Genomic DNA, 18,747 nt, shown 5'->3' with positions numbered 1-18,747 from the left:
AGCCTATAAGAGCCTCTATATCAGTGTCTCCTACCAGTGCCCTTCAGTGCAGCCTATAAGTGACGCATATCAGTGCAGCTTTATTAGTGCCTCCTCATCATTGCCACCTTGTCAGTACCCTTCAGTGCAGCCTATAAGTGCCACATATCAGTGCAGCCTCATTAGTGCCTCCTCATTATTGCCACCTCATTAGTGCCCTTCAGTGCAGCCTATAAGTACCGCATGTCAGTGCAGACTCATTAGTGCTACCTCATCAGTGCTCTTAAGTGCAGCCTATAAGGGCCGTCTATCAGTGCCGCATATCAGTGCAACCTCATCAGTGCCCATCTGTGCAGCCTATCACTGCACATCAGTGAAGGAAACAAATTACTTATTTGCAAAATTTTATAACAGAAATGTTTTTATTTTTCAAAATGTTTTTTTTTTCATTTATTTATCAAGGAATAAAAAACCCAGTGGTCATCAAATACCACCAAAAAAAAAAAACCCCATCTGTCTCAAAAAATGCTAATTGCCATTCAAAGTGCAACAGCGCATGTATATAAATTTTTTTATTTTTTTTTATTTTATTTATATATATATATTATATATATATATATATATATATATATATATATATATATATATATATATATATATATATATATATATATTTTTTTTTTTTATTAAAGGGCTCAGAGGTCCCCAGGGCCCCATGTGGCAAACCCCCTTTTTTTATTTGTTATAAATGTTTATTTTTTTATTTTTGTTTATGTATATTTATTTTTTATGTTTTTATTAAAGGGCCCAGAGGTCCCCAGGGCCTTGGATGGCAACCCCCCCCCCTTTTTTTTTTAAATGTTTATTTATTTTTTATATATTATTTTTTTTATTAAAGGGCCCAGAGGTTTCTTTTTATTATTATTATTATTATTATTATTATTATTATTATTATTATTATTATTATTATTATTAAAGGACCCAGAGGTCCCAGATGGCAACCCCCCTTTTTTGTAATTTTGTTTTATAAAAAAATAATAATAATAATTTGTATATATATATATATATATATATATATATATATATATTTCTTTATTTTTTATTAAAGGGCCCAGAGGTCCCCAGGCCCCCAGATTTATTTATATTTATCTTTATTTCTTCCTTCTTTTATAAAGAGCCCCCCCGCTTCTCAATTCGCAGCAGCCCCCCCCCCCCCCCGTTCTCAATTTCAGGCGGCAGCACCCCCCCCCCCGGTCGGTTCTCTGCTCCAGGGGGCCCATGCCTGAAGCTGTGTAAGGGGCCCCATAATTCCTGATGGCTGCCCTGCCCGTAGTGCAGCCCAGAAGTAATAGTGCACATTTTGCTTTAACTGTCACACTAATGCTAATTAAAATATATATATATATATATATATATATATATATATATATATATATATATATATATATATATATATATATATATATAAAAATACACTGACCCTGACCTTTCACCCAAACACTAACCCTGGCACTGACCCAGATCAAACCTTAATCTAGATATTTTTTCTTTATTTTTCTTTAAATGTTTTATTATTTTATTTATGTGTAATATTTTTATACTTTCTTTTTTCTTTCTGCATGGAAAGGCAAAGTTACAATGGGGTTGATTTCCTGAATGTAAATAGAAATTCTTTAAGTGCATTTTCTCCAGAGCTCAGTAAATGAGCAGAAGCTCTACTGACTTCCATCATCCAATCACGTGCAAGATTTTTTTTTTTTTTTCCTTGCACGTGATTGGATATCCTTTTCAAAGGGAAGTGTTACCTCATTTAGTGGAGTCCTAGAGGTTGATTGCTCATACAGCGTCTGACCCCCACCGCCAAGAGCGGGCTGTCTGTAGATTGGTATAGAGAGGCTTACATATCTATGTCCATAGAATGAGGAGGAGGAGCGGGGATCTGAGAACAAGAGGGGGAATAACCAGGGGCGGACTGACCATTGAGTCACTCGGGCACTGCCCGAGGGCCCCATGCCACTAGGGGGCCCCATCAGGGTTGCCAGGCTCAGTAAAACCAGGGACAGTATGTAAAAATCGGTGTTTTTTTTTAGATCTGTCCCCGATATGTCCGAAACTGACATGCTTTTAATGTGAATATCCCAAGATTTTAGCTGCACTGCCTCCTGGCGTGGTGGCCACCTGTAAGCCAGAGGGGCCCCATAATCGTCTATTGCCCGGGGGCCCCATGAGTTGTCAGTCCGCCCCTGGGAATAACATCCCTCAGCACATATTTTCTGGTTCACGCTGACAATGACCGACATGTAGAAAAATACAGAGACAAGTCTGACCCCTGATCTCTGGCCAAAAAAACAAGCATTGCTGAAAATGTCATCTCATATCTCAATCACAGAAGAATACAGATTTGCAGTCATTTGTCTCCATCTAGTGGCTAAAATGTAGAAGGCATGCTACAATATGAACTACTTTAGGCCCATGGTACGGAGTTGATTTGCTAAAAGCCAATAGGCTGTTCAATTTGTAAGGAAAGTTGCACTTTGCAAGTAAATTTGCCCCAGGGCTTAGTGAATGTGGTGAAGTTTCACTTTTGCAAATAACACCCAAACTGGTACAAGGAAAATTAAAAACAAACAGCAAAGAGAGGATACACTGGTCATGGGACTTTATATGAGGCAAATCACTATATATATATATATATATATATATATATATATATATATATATATATATATATATATATATATATATATATATGTTAGTATATATATATATATATATATATATATATATACATACATACATAATATTAGTAATTGGACCTTCCATAGTGACCAAAAGTACATAATTATAGATTTCTAATACAAACAATGGATACATTAAAATTAGCTGATACATGAATACATGAGGAATTCACATAGTAGAGGAAACACGTAAGTGGTACTAGATAATAGCCATGGGTTGGACTTTAAAGGAATGGAAACAATGGAGAAGTAGCAAAAATAAACACAATTTATTGAAAAAAGTACATAGTATAATAACAGTGTTCAAAAAGTAAAAAGATCATCTACAATGATACAGTGTGTACAGTGAGCCCTTTTGTGTCTCAGCTTTCGCAGGATTCCAGAAGAGGACCCAGATCCTTTCTGGAAGCCTTGTAGTATATTTTGCGTTCAACTTTTGATTTATTCATTTAATCAATTTATCAGTTCAGTTTTTCCTCCAGTGCTTTGTAATTCATGTGTATGTAAAGCCAAAATGTTCTTGTTTTATTTTTGGATAGGGTAGGTGACAATTGAAGCCCCCGACAGGTTATTTTTTGCTTTCTTTGTCTTGCTGGGGATGTTTCCTTAAACTTACTGTCCAGGGAGACACAACAACGAAATCCCACCAAAGTGAGGGATTCTTCTTCTCTAGGAACAGGTTTCCCTTCTTCTCTTGGTCTGATGGTGACAACTAGAATTTCATATCTCCTCTCACTTACTGTCTGATAATGGCCACCAGGACACATAAAAGAGTAAATGTCTCAAGCGGGGACACAGACACCAAAAAAAACTGACAGGGGTTCTAATTATCCCCAACTGTATACAAAGCTAAAAAAAAGTGTTGCCTTTATATACACTTCGACCTGCTTTCCTCCAGAGTTTGGAATAAATGGTGAGGGCTGATACATAAGTGGTTCTTGTGTTTTAGTGTACAGGAATGTCCGGCTCTGGAAATGGACTGTGTCTGCCAAGAAAAGCACATTTAGTGGATAAGATGTAGAAATATTCCTCTTACTGGATACATTTCTGCTTTGTAGGTGGGCAGACAACTTCAGCGCTAAAGGATGTAATGGTGAAGCAACTCATCAGTTCCAGCATCCCTTCCTTCAGGTGAGTGACATCTCCGGATCCTTGTCAGTAATGGCTGAGAGCACCATGCAACAAGTTACTCCACCTTTCTTTCTTTTTCCTGTTTATTCCTTCTTTCCTCCACTTTTTTCTTCTTTCTTCCTTTCCTTTTTTATTTCATGCTGTTATCTACTTCCTTCCTGGCTCCCTTCGCTCCTTCTTTTTCTACTGTTCCTTCCTTCCTTCACCTTTTTCTCCTGTTCCTTTCTTCCTTCTTCTCTCCCTCCCTTCCTTCACCTTTTTCTCCTGTTCCTTCCTTCCTTCACCTTTTTCTCCTGTTCCTTTCTTCCTTCCTCCCTCCCTCCCTCTTCCTTCACCTTTTTCTCCTGTTCATTCCTTCCTTCCTTCCTTCCTCCCTCCCTTCCTTCACCTTTTTCTCCTGTTCCTTCCTTCCTCCACCTTTTTCTTCTGTTCTTCCTCCTGTTCTTTCTTCCTTCTTTCCTTTTGTTATTCTTTATTTCATGCTGCTATCTTCTAACCTTCCTAGCTTGCTTTCTTTTTTTTTTCTCTTGTTCTTTCCTTCCTTGCTTTCTTCTGCCTTTTCTTCCTCCTTCCCCTTTGTTCTTCTGTATTTCATGCTGCCATCTTCTTCGTTCATAGCTCCCTTTTCGTTCCTTCTTTCATTCTTTCTTTCTCTCTTTCTTTCTTTCTCCTTTCTTTATTCTTTCCTCCCGTCCTTCACTTTTTTTTCTGTTCTATCTTCCTCTTTTCCTTTTGTTCTTCTTTATTTCATGCTGTCATCTTCTACCTTCTTTCCTAGCTTCCTTCTCGCTTTCTTTCTTTTTCTCCTGTTCCATCCTTCCTTTCTTCACGTTTTTATTCTGTTCTTCCTCCTGTTCTTTTTTCCTCTTTTCCTTTTGTTCTTCTTTATTTCACGTTGCCATTAGACATGTGCAATTCGTTCTGTTTCTAATTCGTTTTTTTACGAAAATTCGGAAATTCGTGAATTACGAATTTTCGTAATTACGAATTTTTTATTTACGAATTCTCGGACTTCCGAAAATTTTGAATTTTCGAATTTACGAATTTTCGTATTTCCGAAAATTCGAATTTACGAATTTTCGTATTTCCGTTTTTTTTTACGAATTTCGGAAATTCGGATTTTCGGAAATTCGGAAATCCGAAAAATTTTCGGATTTTCGAAATTCCGAATTTTCGAATTTTTCAATTTAAAATTTTTCAATTTTCGAGTTTTTCAATTTTCGAATTTTCGAATTTTTCAATTTTCGAATTTTCGAATTTTTCAATTTTCGAATTTTCGAATTTTTCAATTTTCGAATTTTCGAATTTTTCATTTTTCGAATTTTTCAATTTTCGAATTTTTCAATTTTCGAATGTTACAATTTTTAAATTTTCGAATTTTCGAATTTTCGAATTTTCGAATTTTTCAATTTTCGAATTTTCGAATTTTCGAATTTTTCAATTTTCGAATTTTCGAATTTTTCAAGTTTCGAATTTTTCAATTTTCGAATGTTACAATTTTTCAATTTTCGAACTTTTCAATTTTCGAATTTTCGAATTTTTCAATTTTCGATTTTTTCAATTTTCGAATTTTTCAAATTTCGCATTTTTCAATTTTCGAATGTTACAATTTTTCAATTCTCGAGTTTTCGAATTTTTCAATTTTCGAATTTTCGAATTTTTCAATTTTCGAATTTTTCAATTTTCGAATTTTTCAATTTTCGAATTTTTCAATTTTCGAATTTTTCAATTTTCGAATTTTCGAATATTTCAAATTTCGAATTTTTTCACTTTTCCAATTTCGAATTTTTCAGATTTCGAATTTTTCAAATTTAGAATTTTTCAATTTTCGAAATTTTCGTATTTCCGAATTTTCGTATTTCCGAATATTTTCGTATTTCGAAAATTGAAAAATTTGAAATTCAAAAATTTGAAATTTCGAAATTTCGAAAATTGCAAAATTTGAAAATTCGAAACCTGAAAAATTCGAAATACGAAATTTCGAAAATACAATTCGAAATTTCGAAAATTGAAAAAATCGAAATTTGAAAATGGAAAAATTAGAAATTTCGAAAATTGAAAAATTCGAAAATCTAAATTTCGAAAATTGAAAAATTCGAAATTTCGAAAATTGGAAAATTCGAAATTCAAAAATTCAAAAATTCGAAAATTTGAAAATTCGAAAATTTGAAAATTCGAAAACTGAAAAATTCGAAATACGAAATTTCGAAAATACGAAATTTCGAAATTTCGAAAATACAAAATTTCGAAATAACGAAAATTGAAAAAATTCGAAATTTGAAAATGGAAAAATTCGAAATTCTAAAATTTAAAAATGCGAAATTCCGAAAAAAAAAATTTCGTTTCATTCGTTTTTTTCGTTTCATTCGTTTTTTTGCTTTTTCGGAAATCCGAAAATTTCCCGAATTCACGAATTTCCGAAAAAAGCAAAAAAAAGAAAACATTTTTTTTTTTCAAAATTCACGAATTTCCGAAAAAAATAAAAAAACGAATGAAACAAAAACGGAAAAAAATATTTTTTCGAATTTCCCGAATTTACGAATTTACGAAAAAATAAAAAAAACGAAAATAACATAAACGAAAAAAACAAATTTTTTGGCAGTGCACATGTCTAGTTGCCATCTTCTTCTTTCCTATCTTTCTTTCTTTATTCTGTTTCTTCCTTCCTTCCTCCCTCCCTTCACTTTTTTATTAATTTTTTTCTTCCTCCTTTTCTTTTGTTATTTTTTATTTCGTGCTGTCATCTTCTTCCTTCCTTCCTAGCTCCTTTCTTTCTTTCTTTTTCTTTCTTTCTTTCTTTTTTTCTTTCTTTCTTTCTTTCTTTCTTTCTTTCTTTCTTTCTTTCTTTCTTTCTTTTTCTCCTGTTCCTTCCTTGCTTTATTCACTTTTTTCTTCTGTTCTTCCTTCTCTTTCTTCCTCCTTTCCCTTTGCTCTTCTGTATTTCATGCTGCCATCTTCTTCCTTCTTTCCTAGCTCCCTTCTCTTTCTTTTTCCTGTTTCTTCCTTCATTCCTCCCTTCCTTCACGTTTCTGTTCTTCCTTGTGTTCTTTCTTCCTCCTTTCCTTTTGTTCTTCTTAATTTCATGCTGCCATCTTCTTCCTTTCTAGCTTTCTTTCTTTTGTTCTTTCCTTCCTCCCTTTCTTCTTCCTTTTCTTCCCCCTTCCCTTTTGTTTTTCTGTATTTCATGCTGCCATCTTCTTCCTTCCTAGCTCCATTCTCTCCTTCTTTCTTTCTTTCTTTCTCCGATTCCTTCCTTCTTTCACTTTTTTTTTTGTTATTCCTTCCTTTCTTTTTTTCCTCCTTTCCTTTTGTTCTTCTTTATCTCATGCTGCCATCTTCTTCCTTTCTAGCTTTCTTTCTCTTGTTCTTTCCTTCCTCCCTTTCTTCTTCCTTTTCTCCCCCTTTTGTTTTTCAGTATTTCATGCTGCCATCTTCTTCCTTCCTAGCTCCCTTCTCTCCTTCTTTCTTTCTTTCTCCGATTCCTTCCTTCTTTCCTCCCTTCCTTCACTTTTTTTTTTGTTATTCCTTCCTTTTTTTTTTTCCTCCTTTCCTTTTGTTCTTCTTTATCTCATGCTGCCATCTTCTTCCTTCCTATATTTCTTTTTTTTCTTTCTCTTGTTCTTTACTTCCTCCCTTTCTTCTGGCTTTTCTTCCTCCTTCCCTTTTGTTATTTTTTTTATTTCATGCTGCCATCTTCTTTCTTTCTTTCTTTCTTTCTTTCTTTCTTTCTTTCTTTCTTTCTTTCTTTCTTTCTTTCTTTCTTTCTTTCTTTCCGTTCTTTCCTTCTGCACCTTTTTTCCTGCCTTCCTTCCAACCTTCCTTCTGTCCTTTCTTCCTACCTTTCCTTCGGTTCTTTTTCCTTCCTTCCCAATACTCTTTCCTTCTTCCTCCTTTTCTTCCATCTTCTTCTTTCCATTCCTTCTTCCTTCTGTCCTTTCCTTCCGTTTGTCTTTCACTTTGCACATACACTGCTCTTTTAGGACTCTTCCACACATGCATCTAAAACACAGCATTTAGATGCATACAGGCTGTAGCTATGTACATATATAAACACAGACTGACAACTCATGGGGCCCCCAGGCAATAGAAGATTATGGGGCCCCTGGGCTTACAGATGGCCACCACGGCAGGAGGCAGTGCAGGGGCGGGGCAGCTAAAATCTTGTTTTTTTTTAGATCAAAAGCATGTCGGTTTCGGACATACCAGTGATAGATCTAAAAAAACATAGATTTTTACATACTGTCCATGGTTTTACTGAGCCTGGCAACCCTGGTGGGGCCCCCTAGTAGCATGGGGCCCTCGGGCAGTGCCCGAGTGACTCAATGGTCAGTCCGCCCCTGAACACAGCACTATAGTAATCAATAGGGCCATATATACAACTGTGTCTACAAACAAAAATGTTTAGCAGCATACAGATAAGTAAGAGACAGCTGTGTCTGGGGCCATACATATCTGCATATTATAAATGTGTATGCATGTACCCATATGGTATATGTTTACATATGTGAAGTCATCAGTAGAATTGTATGCACCTCATAGGTCTGTGCAGCCTATTGCATCAGGGTGTGCAAAAAGCTTCAACACATATGCATTTGACATATTTACTGGCCTCTTCCGTGCTTTCCATCCTGAAACAATGGGAGGAAGGGGGAGCAAGGGAGCACATGGGGGACCCGGGCAACAGAAGGAAGAGGAAAGCCCCATACACACTATCAGTTTTTCTGCAGGTTTTTCTCTTCAGGTTTACCAAAACCATCTAATATGAGGTCAAACCTTAAGAGTTTTTAATTCATACAGTATGCAATCAGGCAGGCTCTTGCACTACAGAAAAACCTGCAGGAAAACTGATAGTGTGTATGGGGCTGAACAGGCAAAAGAGGGGTGGCATGTATTAGTACCGATCCCCTATATTTTCCTCCTGTGGCAGCTGAATGTTGACAAACGGGAGAGGAGGAGAAGCCAACTTTCAGCTGCTGCAGAAGAAAAATACAGATCGGTTCCACTAAACTCCACCCCCACCACCTCTCCTGTCCAGGTTCCGAGGGTCAGCAAGGAAGGATTGCGGTTTACCTGTCACCTGCCCACCATCGACAGGTTGCTAACTCCAAGATTAGGGCGTGCCCAGGCACACCTGCCACACCCCTTGCACACGCCTATGGTGCACCTAAACACAAGCACTTTAGGCGTGTATTTTAGTAGAACCTTTGGTTAGCTCTACCAGCAAGGAACATGCGCTACATGCAGAATTCCTATATATGTATACAGTATGCATAAAATGTAAATTAAGCCTTACTGAACAACCTGCTTGCATGCAGTGCTGGAATATTTCATTGTAGATGGTAGGGAGTTCTCATGTAGTAGATAGCAGTCAAGAACTGAACTTTCTCTTTCTTTGTATTTTAGGCGGTGGGCATGTTCTTAGGAGAGCTCTCTTGTTTGGCTGTCTTCTACATCCTGGTCTTCAAGGACAGACGGTCTCCCCAGCCAACTATGGCGTCTTCTGAACCCTTTAATTCTCTCCTCTTCCTTCCACCAGCCATCTGTGACATGACCGGGACCAGCATCATGTATGTGGGTGAGTACACAGAGCCAAACAGGAGGTAACTGTACAGCGATTTTAAAGAAGGCTTAACATGACAAATGTATCCTTGTAATACAATATATAAGTAATGTTAGGGTTCCTTAGGGTTAGGGTTCCTTAGGGTAAGTGTCATCACTGAAGCTTGTAGTCCCTACCTGGGGTGCATGTGACAGGGTGACCTCATAACAGGAAGTGCTCATACAAGGGCCTACTTGGTGGCACCAACCGGCATGATTTTTTATAAAAAGCCGCAGATTTAACAAGATTGAAAAAAAAACTTTGGAAATTACATTGACATGTTAACTCTTTAGCCCTGGAAGGTTTTACCCTCTTCATGACCAGGCCATTTTTTTCGATACGACACTATCTTACTTTAACTGACAGTTGCTGGGTCGTGCGACAATGTACCCAAATAAAATTGATGTCCTTCTGTTCCCACAAATAGAGCTTACTTTTGGTGGTATTTGATCACCTCTGCAGTTCTTTTTTTTTTTTTTGCGCTATAAACAAAAAAACAATAAAAAAAAACAACTTTCTGCTATAAAACATATCAAATAAAAAATGTAAAAAAATTCAGATTCTTCATCAATTTAGGCCAATATGTACATGTTTTTGGTAAAAAAAAATAAAAAAGCATATATTGATTGGTTTGCGCAAAATTTATAGCGTCTACACACTATGGGATAGATTTATGGATTAAAAAAAAAATTCACTAGTAATGGCGGTGATCAGGGATTTTTAGTGGGACTGCAACTTTGCGGCAGACAATTCAGACACTTTTGACACTTTTTGGGAACCACTGACACTAACACAGTGATCAGTGCTAAAAAATATGCACTGACACTGGCAGGGAAGGGGGTAACATCAGGGGCGATCAGAGGGTTAAATTTGTTCCCTGGGAGTGCCTTCTAACTGTGGGGGTGGTTTTTCTGGAGGAAGACAGAGATCAGTGTTCCTGATTAGCAGGAACACAAGATCTCCAACTTCCCCTCTCACAGAATGGCGATCTGCCTTGTTTAAATGGAACGATCACAGGGTACTGGCGAACATTGGGCCCGCCGGACCCACTGATTGATGTGCGCACCCCAGACCCGGAGATAGAAATCACGTTCAGGTACGTGATTTGGCCAAGGTGGGACACCCTGACACAGTATATATGCATGGGGCAGTCCAGAAGTGGTTAAAGAGTATATGACTTTTTTTTATAAGATTTCGATTTTATGTTTCTAAATTCTATTCACTATTCCTTTCTTATCCTTCCATTAGCCTTGAACATGACCAGTGCGTCCAGTTTCCAGATGTTGCGAGGAGCTGTCATTATCTTCACTGGTCTTCTGTCCGTGGCGTTCCTGGGGAGGAAGTTGGAGTGCAGCCAATGGGTCGGGATCCTGGTCACCATCGCTGGACTGGTCGTTGTAGGCTTGGCGGACTTACTAAGTGGCCACGGCAGTGGGAAGGACCTCAATGATGTCATTACAGGTACACAAATATTAGTTTCATAGTTTGAAAAAAGAACCAAGTCTGATTCAACAAATAGTTTATTTAGTTGTATATCACTTTAAGGCCAATGAGCAAAGCATCCTTTATTAACCACTTGCCCTCTGGAAGATTTACCATCCTTCATGACCAGGCCATTTTTTGCTATGCGGCGCTGCGCTAATTTAACTGAAAATTGCACAGCCATGCAAAAATAGAGCTTTTTTTCATGGTATTTGATCACTTCCGGGTTTTTAATTTTTATTATAAAAAAAAAAAAACGAATGACAATTTAAAAAAAAAAAAAAAACTTTTTTACTTTCTGCTATAAAATATATCCAATAAGTAAAAAACAAAATAATAATAATAATAATCTCTACATGTTTTTGCAAAAAAAAATCCCAATAAGTGTATATTGTTTGGTCTGTGTGAAAATTAGGCTCCATGCACACTGGGCTTAAAAATATGTCATTTCCTTTGGCAGAAAAAAAAAAATTCATATAGAGCGTTTAGACGAGTTTAGGAAAGTTTTGCGTTTTTTTCTGCCAGAAAGCTCCAATCAGGAGCGCAAACCAGAAGGTTTTTTTTTTTCCTGCCTCTAAACGTTGAGCTCAAAATATGCCTCTAATTTTCCTAATATGCATGAACACAAAGGATAACATTGAGTTGCTTCTACAGGCAGAACACAAAACTCCTGTAGTAGCAGCGATTTTTAAGCCAGTGTGCATGGAACATTATAGCGTCTACAAACTATGGGATATATACCGTATTTTCCGGCGTATAAGACGACTTTTTAACCCCTGAAATTCTTCTTCAAAGTCGGGGGTCGTCTTATACGCCAGTAACCTAATATGCTTACCTTATCTGTGACATGCAGACCGCGGCCGTCCTTTTTTGAAAAGCAGCGCCTCCTCTTTCTGCTGTTCCGTGATAGGCGGAACACTCAGCTTCACAGGAGACACTGTGTTTAGTGTTCCGCCTATCACGGATGCCCTCTCGTCCGAGACCGAGGGGGCATCCGTGACAGGCGGAACACTGAACACAGTGTCTCCTGGGAAGCTGAGTGTTCCACCTATCACGGAACAGCAGAAAGAGGAGGCGCGGCTTTTGAAAAATGGACAGCCACGGTCTGCATGTCACGGATAAGATAAGCAGTGACACACTGAGGCATGTAATTGGGCACAGTGAGGCATGTTGTGGCGCACAGTGAGGCATGTTGTGGCGCACAGTGAGGCATGTAGTGGGGCACAGTGATGCATGTAATTGGGCACAGTGAGGCATGTGGTGGCACACAGTGATGCATGTAATTGGGCACAGTGATGCATGTAATTGGGCACAGTGATGCATGTAATTGGGCACAGTGATGCATGTAATGGTGCACAGTGAGGCATGTAATGGTGCACAGTCTGGCATGTAATGGTGGCACAGTCTGGCATGTAATGGTGGCACAGTCTGGCATGTAATGGCACAGTGAGGCGAGGCATGACTAGTAGGAAGGGGGTCGTCTTATATGGTGAGTATATCCCAAAACCAACATTTTAGCTGGAAAATTAGGGGGTCGTCTTATACGCCCAGTCGTCTTATACACCGGCAAATACGGTACTGGAATTTTTTATTTTTATACCAGTAATGGCAGCAATCAGCGACTTATAACGAACTGCGATAGTGCGGTGGGCAATCTGACACTTTGTGGGAACCAACTAACTGCAACTGACATCACCAGTGACATTATAACAGTGATCAGTGCTAAAAATATGCACTGTCACTGTACACATGACGCTGGGCAAGAAGGGGTTACCATCTAGGGAAATCATGGAGTTAAATGTGTGGCCAACAAATGTTAATGTGTGTACTGTGTGCTGCTTTTATTGGGTACCTAGTTGTTTTCATTCCCTGCTTAGCGTTTGAAAGACCGCTGTGCAAATACAGTGTGACATAAAACATTGCAATGACCTCCATTTTATTCTCTAGGGTTTCTGCTAAAAAAAATATATATAAATATATATAATGTTTGGGAGTTCGAAGTAACAAATGTCAGAAATAGGCCTGGTCTTGAAGTGGTTAATAAATACTTTTAGGTAGCTTATAGTAGGTGCTATATCCTTTGTGGTGTTTTTCTTACATGGTTGTTGTTGGATGCACCTCCCCTAATACATGGGTTTAGGCACCATTAGTGACCACTCCCAGGATCTCAGTTTCTTGGGGGGTTTCTATCACATGGTCACTATTCTGCTCACCCTTGGGGTTTTTTTTTTTATCTACAGCGAAGCTACATAATTGCATTCGTTTTGTACTATTTATATTTTCCATTGTCTGTTATTCTCTCCATCAAGGTGATTTGCTTATTATCATGGCTCAGATCATTGTATCTATCCAGATGGTTTTAGAAGAGAAATTTGTCTACAAACATAACGTACATCCCCTCCGAGCTGTGGGAACTGAGGGTAAGTAGTGCTCCACCAGATGTTTGAACTGGTCTCATTTATCTACATTGATCTGTATTTATCTATTTTGTCTTTTTATATTGCATACCCATTCAAGCCACAGCAGCAAATTTGCATTAACCCCACCCCCTCCCTACAATATGCGCTTACTTTTCCTTCACTCCCCCGCCATTTTTTTTAGTATTGGAAGTCAAAGGAAATACCAGGTACTTCTATTTATTTATTACAGGTCAGTGGTGGCCGGTCCTTAAGAGGCGCCGGCCCCCTAGTTTGCATAATCTAATCATAGAATAGTATTTATTTTTAAAGGGGTTGTAAAGCTTCACGTTTTTTCACTTAATGCGCTGGGTTCTCGGCCCAGTATTCCCGGCTGTTCTCGACTCTTCATTGGAGATTGATAGCAGCACAACCATTGGCTCCCAAATCAAATTAATTATGCAGCGTGCTGGGGGCAGGGGCCGAGTGATACACTTGGCAGCTATGGCCACCACTGTATCACACGGGAGCGCGCCTGCAAGCTAACTCCCTTGGGAGAGTGCTTCCCAGAAGGTGGCTAGCTCTTGCGGGGAGGAGCCGAGACAGCAGCCGAGGGACCCCAGAAGACGAGGATTGGGGCCACTCTGTGCAAAACTAACTGCACAGTGGATGTAAGTATGACATGTTTGTTATTTTTTTTAAAAAGTACCTTCACTAAGCCTTTAAATAACTGAAAATATGACTAACATTTTTTAACATCTTGAAGTTAAAAAAAAAAGTTAGTCATATTAGCATTTATTTAAAAATCAATCATTCTATGTGTGTGGCTGTGTACTGTGCTGGGCGCCAGACTAATAGGTTTCTATGAGGTCTATCATTTTGTATTTTCTATGAGGCTCTAATTGGCTTGTTAAAGGTTGTCCTCGGGGCACAGAGCACTGTGCCCCGAACCCTCCCACTTATGATACCAACAAATCGATATTCACCATTGGTTTCCGGCTTCTCGTCCCGGCCAATCAAGACAGGAGGCTGAAGATTTGGAACCCGGAAAGAAGACCGGGTTAACATGAAAGCTGCGGCACCGGCTATCATGGGAGCTGAGACCACTGGAGGGCTCCGTTTGTGGGTGATTGTGGAACTGGAGGGGTTTGTTTGCCCCCCCAATTTTTTTTAGCACCAACCGCCACTGTTACAGGTGCTTATATAGCGCCATTTACACTGCACTTTATATATTTCTTAAACATTCACATCAGCCCCTGCCCTCGAGGAACTTACAATCTAAGGTCCCTAACTCACATTCATACATAAACACATACTACGGGCAATTTAGACAGAAGCCAATTAACCTACCAGGTATTGTTCTTTCACAAACGTTGCTTTATGCAAAAGACATACCTCCAGCGTAGTGAGCCTATTTATTTATTACAGGTACTTATATAGCACTGTCAATTTATATAGCACTTTAAAAAAAGTACATACATACTAGGGCCCATTTGTACAGGCACCAATTAACCTACCAACAAGTCTTTGGAGTGTAGGAGGAAATCGGAGTACCCGAAGGAAACCCACACAAGTACAGGGAGAACATGCAAACCCCAGGCAGGTAGTGCCATGGTTGGAATTTGCAACAATGACTCCAATGACTCCCCGTGCTTCACTGTGGCGGCGCATCGATCGAGTGATCCCTTTTATTAGGGAGACTCGATCGATGATGTCAGTCCTACAGCCACACCCCCCTACAGTTGTAAACACACACTAGGTGAACCCTAAATGTTACAGCGCCCCCTGTGTTTAACTCCCAAACTGCAACTGTCATTTTCACAATAAACAATGCAATTTAAATGCATTTTTTGCTGTGAAAATGACAATGGTCCCAAAAATGTGTCAAAATTGTCCGAAGTGTCCGCCATAATGTCACAGTCACGAAAAAAATCGCTGATCGCTGCCATTAGTAGTAAAAAAAATAAAAAAAATAAAAATGCAATAAAACTATCCCCTATTTTGTAAACGCTATAAATTTTGCGCAAACCGATAAACGATTATTGCGATTTTTTTTTACCAAAAATAGGTAGAAGAATACGTATCGGCCTAAACTGAGGGAAAAAAAAATGTATATATGTTTTTGGGGGATATTTATTATAGCAAAAAGTAAAAAATATTGATTTTTTTTCAAAATTGTCGCTCTATTTTTGTTTATAGCGCAAAAACTAAAAACCGCAGATGTGATCAAATACCACCAAAAGAAAGCTCTATTTGTGGGGAAAAAAGGACGCCAATTTTGTTTGGGAGCCATGTCGCACGACCGCGCAATTGTCTGTTAAAGCGACGCAGTCCCGAACTGTAAAAACACCTTGGGTCTTTAGGCAGCATATTGGTCCGGTCCTTAAGTGGTTAAGGATGGCCATGTCCCAGGCAGCATCCCGAAACCTGTATTGTGCCCTCCTGACCCCAGTATTGTGCCCTCCTGACTCCTCCTGTACTGTGTTCCTTGTGGTGATTAGTCTTTGATTTATGGCATGTTTTCTTATTGTTTAAAATTGATTTGAAATCAAATATATGTTCAATTCTATCAACTATTTATACTTGAATTCTTTAGAGTAGGTGTGTAAATTGGGACAGGCTGGTAAGGGTCCACTCCCCAGTAGTAGGCTTCACTGCCGGGTTCCCTTACCCGCAATGGCGACGGGAGCACCCGGCAGCTGATGGGAAACATCAGCTACAGTGCCGACATTAAAAGCCAGCAGCTGCAGTATGTGTAGCTGCTGGCTTTTAATATTTATTTTTTTTTTTGCCCAGAACACCCCTTTAAGATGGCTCTGGAACATGCTAAGTGGAGAAGAGAGCAAAAGGTTTATCTCATCTCAGACAGTTGCTGCTCTTTCATTGTCCCACCATAGACTGGAGGTGGGGGGTTGACCAATTTTTGTTGCTTAAAGCGGGGGTTCACCCAAAAAAATTGTTTTAACATTACATCCAGCATACTAAGCATACTAAGGACATTTACTGTATGCAGGTCATTTTTTTTTCTCCGTACATACCGGTATATTGTCATTTAGTCCAGGGCTTCCGGGTTCTGATGACTGCGGGACTGGGCGTTCCTATCCTTGGATTACATGATTGACGGCTTGTGAAACAGTTCCCCTGTCGCACAACGCGCATCACCAAATTTCCGGAAATAGCCGAGCTGCGAGTCGGCACTATGCGGCGCCTGCGCCCGCCGTGTAGAGCTGACTGCGCAGGCGCCGTATAGTGCCGACTCGCAGCTCCGCTATTTCTGGAAATCTGGTGACGCGTGTTGTGCGACAGGGGAACTGTTTCACAAGCCGTCAATCATCTAACCCAAGGATAGGAACGCCCAGTCCCGCAGTCATCAGAACCCTGAGGCAGGGATAGGAATGCCCAGTCCCACAGTCATCAACCGGAAGTCCTGGACAAAATCAGAATATAACGGTATGTACGGAGAAAAAAAAAAAAAGACCTGCATACAGTAAATGTCCTTGGTATGCTGTCTCTTGTGTTAGAAATTTGTTTTTAGGGTGAACCCCCGCTTTAACTGTAGCAGACAAATGTCATTATACTGGCTCTGAAAATCTAAAGAACGGATAGACAAAACTACAAATCTTTTGGCAGTTATAGCAGATCCCATATGTACAGTAGGTCAGTAGTGTAAATTAGCTCTTTGTCTGGAGTTTAGCTTTAAAATGAGCACTTGCTGAAAACACGTCTTCTTTATTAATAGAATTATTATTATTTTCAGGTCTGTTTGGATTTATCATTTTGACCATCCTGTTGATCCCCTTCTACTACATTCCTGCCGGCGGCTTCAGTAACAGCGAACGTGGAGTTTTAGAGGACTCTCTGGATGCCTTCTGCCAAATGGGTCGCCAGCCTCTAATCATCCTGGCCCTGATGGGTAATATCACCAGCATCGCCTTCTTTAACTTCGCTGGCATAAGCGTGACCAAGGAGATCAGTGCCACCACCCGCATGGTGCTAGATAGTCTGAGGACTGTGGTCATCTGGGTCGTCAGCTTGGCCGTGGGCTGGGAACAGTTCCATCCGTTGCAAATTCTTGGCTTTGTCGTCCTCTTGTTTGGAACGTGCCTTTACAATGGACTCCACAGAAAGCTCATGTGTGGACCGTGCAAGGAGCAGAGCGAGGAGACACAAGGCCTCCTAAACGAAGAACGGACAGTGATTAATAGTGACAGTTAATGGGGTCAACCAAGATCCCTGGCACTAGATTTTAATTTAATTTCGCAGCCAAACTTCTTCCCGAGGACTGTTGTTTTATTATCAAAGAGTGTTCCAATTTTATTTGAGAAATGTGGACACAGAAGTATTCTAGATTTTAAAAAAAAAGGACTTAGTAAACCTTAGAGGGGTTTTACATTTTAAGCAAAATTCAGGTAAACACCTGTAATGATATTTGACAATTTAAGGATATCCATTTGTAAACAAGTGCCTGTTATTTATAAATTCAACCATTTAATACTTTTCTTGGGGCGAAGGCTTTTCCACAGTTTATTAATTATAAGTAAAATGATGGATGATAAGGATTCAATGTTCATACATGAGCTGGATTAAGTCTGCCTTCACACTTTGGTGACCGTGTAGTGTTGCACATTTTTTTTTGATCCAAAATAAAGGTTTATTGAAGCACCAAAATAAATTTACATACATCGAGAATACTTCCAGTCATAGATCATTAAACAGCAATCCATTACACATTTCAGCTTTGGTAAACCTTAGCCTTACAGCATCAACCGATATGACAAAATCCACTCCCATCCAAGTGTTGCACATTAACACACATTAAAATATGATACAACACATGGTCTATGAGTCATTGTCAATGACAGCGCAATGCACATATGTGGGCAAAACAAACACACCTGCCCCTCAGCACAAAAAAAAGAGGCAGGTAAGTTTTCGGCCCCTCGATGTGTACTGATGGCTCACTGAAAACCAATAGGCGTGCACCAACACAAGGGCATAAGCGAACACGTGAAAATGGTAATATTGGTGACATGGAGCTATGAAGGGCCATTCTTATCAGACCAACCATCGTTATGTGAGAAGGTGAGCTGTAATTTCAATAGAGAAAGGTTTTTTGATGTAGTGTATCTAGAGTTCTTTAATTTTATACAGTACCCCATAAACGCTTTATTTACAAATTAAGATCTAATGGCATTGAAGAAATTGTATGAATGTGGATAAAAAACTGGTTACAGGAACATGTCCATAGAGAAGTGATTAACCTCCCTGGCGGTATGATTATGTCAGATTTTAATTGCTCAAAGCGGTACCATTATTTTGCATGGAAGTTTGGCGTTTTATATTGTAGGCCTGTAATTCTTAGGAATAACTCAGTTAAATCTGTCTAGTAATAGTCTAGTAGACATCCCGGGTATGATAAAGT

The 18,747-nt window shown here is 39.1% G+C and overlaps 1 protein-coding gene across 1 annotated transcript in view; it reads left to right on the top strand.

The window, feature by feature from the left end:
- SLC35F6 (solute carrier family 35 member F6) overlaps positions 1–18,158 on the top strand; it is a 49,470-nt gene extending 31,312 nt beyond the window's left edge. Inside the window, exons 2-6 of the mRNA XM_040348379.1 lie at positions 3,776–3,848; positions 9,252–9,423; positions 10,696–10,908; positions 13,239–13,349; positions 17,083–18,158. Coding sequence (XP_040204313.1) covers positions 3,776–3,848; positions 9,252–9,423; positions 10,696–10,908; positions 13,239–13,349; positions 17,083–17,540 — 1,027 coding nt within the window. The 3' untranslated portion in view covers positions 17,541–18,158. The remainder of the gene's footprint in view (positions 1–3,775; positions 3,849–9,251; positions 9,424–10,695; positions 10,909–13,238; positions 13,350–17,082) is intronic.
- The last annotated feature ends 589 nt before the right edge of the window (positions 18,159–18,747 follow it).

Source organism: Rana temporaria, chromosome 4, assembly GCF_905171775.1.
Source record: "Rana temporaria chromosome 4, aRanTem1.1, whole genome shotgun sequence".
In the NCBI taxonomy this organism is placed as follows: domain Eukaryota; kingdom Metazoa; phylum Chordata; class Amphibia; order Anura; family Ranidae; genus Rana; species Rana temporaria.
Note: the sequence above shows the minus strand (reverse complement) of the source record. Positions and strands in the feature narration are given on the sequence as shown.